General features: G+C 58.0%; 1 protein-coding gene across 1 annotated transcript in view; it reads left to right on the forward strand.

Annotated features, from left to right (window-relative positions):
• Window positions 1-1,096: 1,096 nt before the first annotated feature.
• Window positions 1,097-3,678, forward strand: part of HMG20B (high mobility group 20B) — a 5,472-nt gene continuing 2,890 nt past the window's right edge. The window contains exons 1-4 of the mRNA XM_010828117.1: window positions 1,097-1,437; window positions 1,917-2,025; window positions 2,505-2,708; window positions 3,324-3,444. Of these exons, the coding sequence (XP_010826419.1) occupies window positions 1,220-1,437; window positions 1,917-2,025; window positions 2,505-2,708; window positions 3,324-3,444 (652 nt within the window). The 5' untranslated portion in view covers window positions 1,097-1,219. The remainder of the gene's footprint in view (window positions 1,438-1,916; window positions 2,026-2,504; window positions 2,709-3,323; window positions 3,445-3,678) is intronic.

The following is a 3,678-nucleotide window of genomic DNA, read 5'->3' on the forward strand; positions in this document are numbered from 1 at the left end:
CAAGCCCATTCTTTAACTCCTGGGTACATCGCATGGTAACTCTATGTTTTGTTTTGTTTTTAGCCTTTTGAAGAACTGCCAGACTGCTTTCCAAAGCTGCTGCACCTGCCTGTTAGAAATTTACATTATACATTTATTTGTTTATTTAATATATATGCATTGACAGCACCTGTGGGCACTGTTCTGGGTGCTGGCAATATAGCAATGAGCAAACAGGCAGCTTATAGGGAGGAAATGAACATATGGAGCAAAGATAAGATGGGGTGTTTGGGGTGGGGTACAAGCCTGGGAATGTCTCACTGGAAAGGGGGACATTTAACCTGGAGAAAGGGCATTAAGAGCAAGTGCAAGGGCCCAGAGGTGGGAATAAATGAAATGGACGTATCTAAGGAACGTTGAGGTCGCCAGAGTAAGTGAGGAGGAAAATGAAGGGAGGCGAGAGCAGGAAGGTGCTGTGGGTAGATTGTTTGGGGTCTAACGGGCCATCATGAGCATCCAGTGACCACAATTATCCTGGGGTCAGAGGAAACACAGTCCAGGCTTTAAGAGGACCAGGCTGCTACCTGGGGGTTCCCAAGACTCCAGAGCAGGGTCTCCTGGCCCTTCATCTTCACGAGATCCTCGCAGCTTTCTTGTCCCCACCACATTCTTCCTAGTTGCTTCGAGCCCAGCTCCTGGTCTCAGCTTTGCTGCATCCGGCCTTCTGGACGTGGACTCTGTGCAAAGCTTCCATTGCATAGGAGAGAAAGCTGAGGCCCTTTCACAGGAGGGAGAGAAGCTCTTGCATGCAGGGTGGGGCACGGCCCTGTTGGGGGCTTTAAGTCCAGTCAGTAAACGGGAAACTTCTCCACCCGGTCTGCTAAGAACAGGTCCCACCTTGCAGTGGGGAAAGGGACTGCTCCAAAAGACCTTAACCCCTTCCCTAGCAACTTACTACCGTCCCCATGACAACTAGGGCGGGGCCGGACTCGGCCTCCTAGGTCTCCGGATCCTGCAGGGGCGGGGAGTCTCGCCTTCAGCAGGGGAGGAATCTGAGCCGCGCTTGCTGGCCCTTTAAGAGGCTCCACCCGGCGAAACCTGAAAACATCCTGATTGGTCCCGAGAGCGGCCGAGCACAGCCGAACTTGACGCGCCCGCCTGCAGCTTTCTCTACTTACCTCCCACGCGGCTCAGTGGCTACCGCAGCCAATCACCAACGGGCGCGCCGACCTGTATCTGCATGGTCACGCCCCAGGGGATGGGTATACCCAATCCGATCGCTCGCCGAGTCGTTATTAGCATGTCGGGGGCGGTGCAGGGCGGAGCGGGCAGCAGGGGCGGGCTCCCGGCGGTTGGTTGGAGCGTCGTAGCAGCCGAGAGGTCCGGGAAAGTTTCTTTGAAGGTGCGGCCGGGAGTGGCCATGTCCCACGGCCCCAAGCAGCCCGGCGCGGCCTCCGCGTGAGTGCGACATCCCCTCCCCCTCAGCCCACTCGGGGATGCAACCACCCCGTCCCGTTGGAGCTTCTCGAACCCCGGGCCCAGGGTCTTGACTCCTCCGACTTGGGACAGGAGCCCCCCCACTTCGGAGTTCCCACGGGCTTCCCCCAAACCTCCGTGCTCTAGTCCTTTTCAGGAGTGGCCTGCTGACCTCCTCTAGTTCTCCTGCCCTAACCCCGGATCCTGACCTCCTAGACCCCTGCTCTCAGAACTCAGGCCGCTAGCTGCCAGCGCTTTCGTCGTGGGGGAAGGGGTGGGTGACCCTGGCGTCCCGTAGCTCTAGTCTCTCCGAGGTCCCCTGTGACTCCCCTAGTGCTCCAATCTCAACCTCCGTATCCTGACCCTCTTCAGAGCCCTCTTCTGAGGACTCAGGCCTCTTGCTGCCAAATCCGTCGTCAGGGGTGGGGAGTGGGAATGACCCTGGCTTCCCGTGGCTACAGGCCGGCGAGCGGCAAGGCTCCAGGACAGCATGGGAGCTTCGTGGTGGCTGTCAAGCAAGAGCGCGGCGAGGGCCCGCGGGCCGGAGAGAAGGGGTCCCACGAAGAGGAGGTGAGAGTCCCTGCACTGCTGTGTCGGTGGGCCTTAGCCTTAAAGCTCCGCCCCGAGCTAAATTTGAATTTGCTGTGGCTCCGCCCACAGTCCAGAATTCCCTTCCCAAGCTGAGGCCTGCCCCATGTCAGATACCACGCCCCCAAGAGCTCCACTGCCACTGTCTAGGCCCCGCCCACTACCCGGGGAATCTCTGCTAGTAAGGCACGCCCATACAGGGGACACGCCCACAACACAAGCCAACCCAATCCTTGGGTTGATGCTCTGTCCCCAGTACCTCTCTGATCCCTTTACCCATGGCCAGGGGTTCCTTAACCCCACTCTCCCAATTCTGAACCCTGACCAGGCCATACTTCCATACCTCTGGGTCCCACCTCGTGGTTAGGCCCCACCCAAGTCTTCCAGGGCCCCGCCTCTTCCCCTCTGTGCCCAGCCCCAGCCCTCCAGACCCCTCCCAACAGCGCGACTGGGTTCTGCAGCCGGTGAAGAAGCGCGGCTGGCCCAAGGGCAAGAAGCGGAAGAAGATCCTGCCGAATGGGCCCAAGGCACCTGTCACCGGCTACGTGCGTTTCCTGAACGAGCGGCGCGAGCAGATCCGGACGCGCCACCCGGACCTGCCCTTTCCCGAGATCACCAAGATGCTGGGCGCCGAGTGGAGCAAGCTGCAGCCGGCGGAGAAACAGGTGGGGACGGCCCGGGACCACTGACTGACCTGCTCTCACTCACTCAGACATCCATCAGCATCACTTACCCCCAAGGAACAGGTGTGGCAGGCCCTTCGTTCTGCCGGGAGGACTGACCACCCGTTAGCTCTCTCCAGTTTGTTGAAGGGAGGGGAGGGTGGCAGTTGGCTGGAATAAACATAAAAGTTAATAAACACCGTTATAAAAGAAGTCGAGGGTGGATGCTGGATTTTTGTTAGAAACCTTGCGGTTTTAAAGTTCTGGTAATTAATTTAAAATTTGCAAAAACATCAAGGAAATGTAACAAAATCACCAGCAGCGTACACCCTCTACATGGTATTTCAACAGGCAAAATGGGTTTAGAAGGGCAGGTCAGCCCAGAGGTGGGAGCCTGCAGACAGTCAGACACCGGGGAGTGGTTTAAAAAGGCTGGAATTGGGGTGAGGTAGTGAGGTCCGGGAGTTGGGAGGTGGCTTGAGCAGCAGAGCGAAGTGCGAAGTTTTGTCTGAAGGGCAGCAGGGAGCTGTGGCAAAGTGTAGTACAGCGGGCTGAGTGATGGAGTCTGCGAGGCCTCCGCTGCCACTGGGCCGAGCCTTCTCTCCCTGCCCCCACCAGCGGTACTTGGACGAGGCTGAACGGGAGAAGCAGCAGTACATGAAGGAGCTGAGGGCCTACCAGCAGTCGGAAGCCTACAAGATGTGTGCGGAGAAGATCCAGGAAAAGAAGATCAAGAAAGGTGCGAAGGGCCTCAGCCTCCAGGCAGCTGAGTGCTTACTCTGAGACAGGTGACCCAGGCCGATGCACCCCCCACCCCACCCCCTGCCAAAGGGTCTCTCACGGTCATGTGGGAACGAGACACATGTAACCAGACAGTTGTGAGTGAACGGGGCTGATCTGTACTGAGATAGGACACTCATGGATATGAGGGTGGGGGGAGGGGCCCAGGAGGGGCCTTTGATCCAGGATGAGC

Source organism: Bison bison, unplaced genomic scaffold (assembly GCF_000754665.1).
Source record: "Bison bison bison isolate TAMUID 2011002044 unplaced genomic scaffold, Bison_UMD1.0 scf7180017864492, whole genome shotgun sequence".
In the NCBI taxonomy this organism is placed as follows: Eukaryota; Metazoa; Chordata; class Mammalia; order Artiodactyla; family Bovidae; genus Bison; species Bison bison.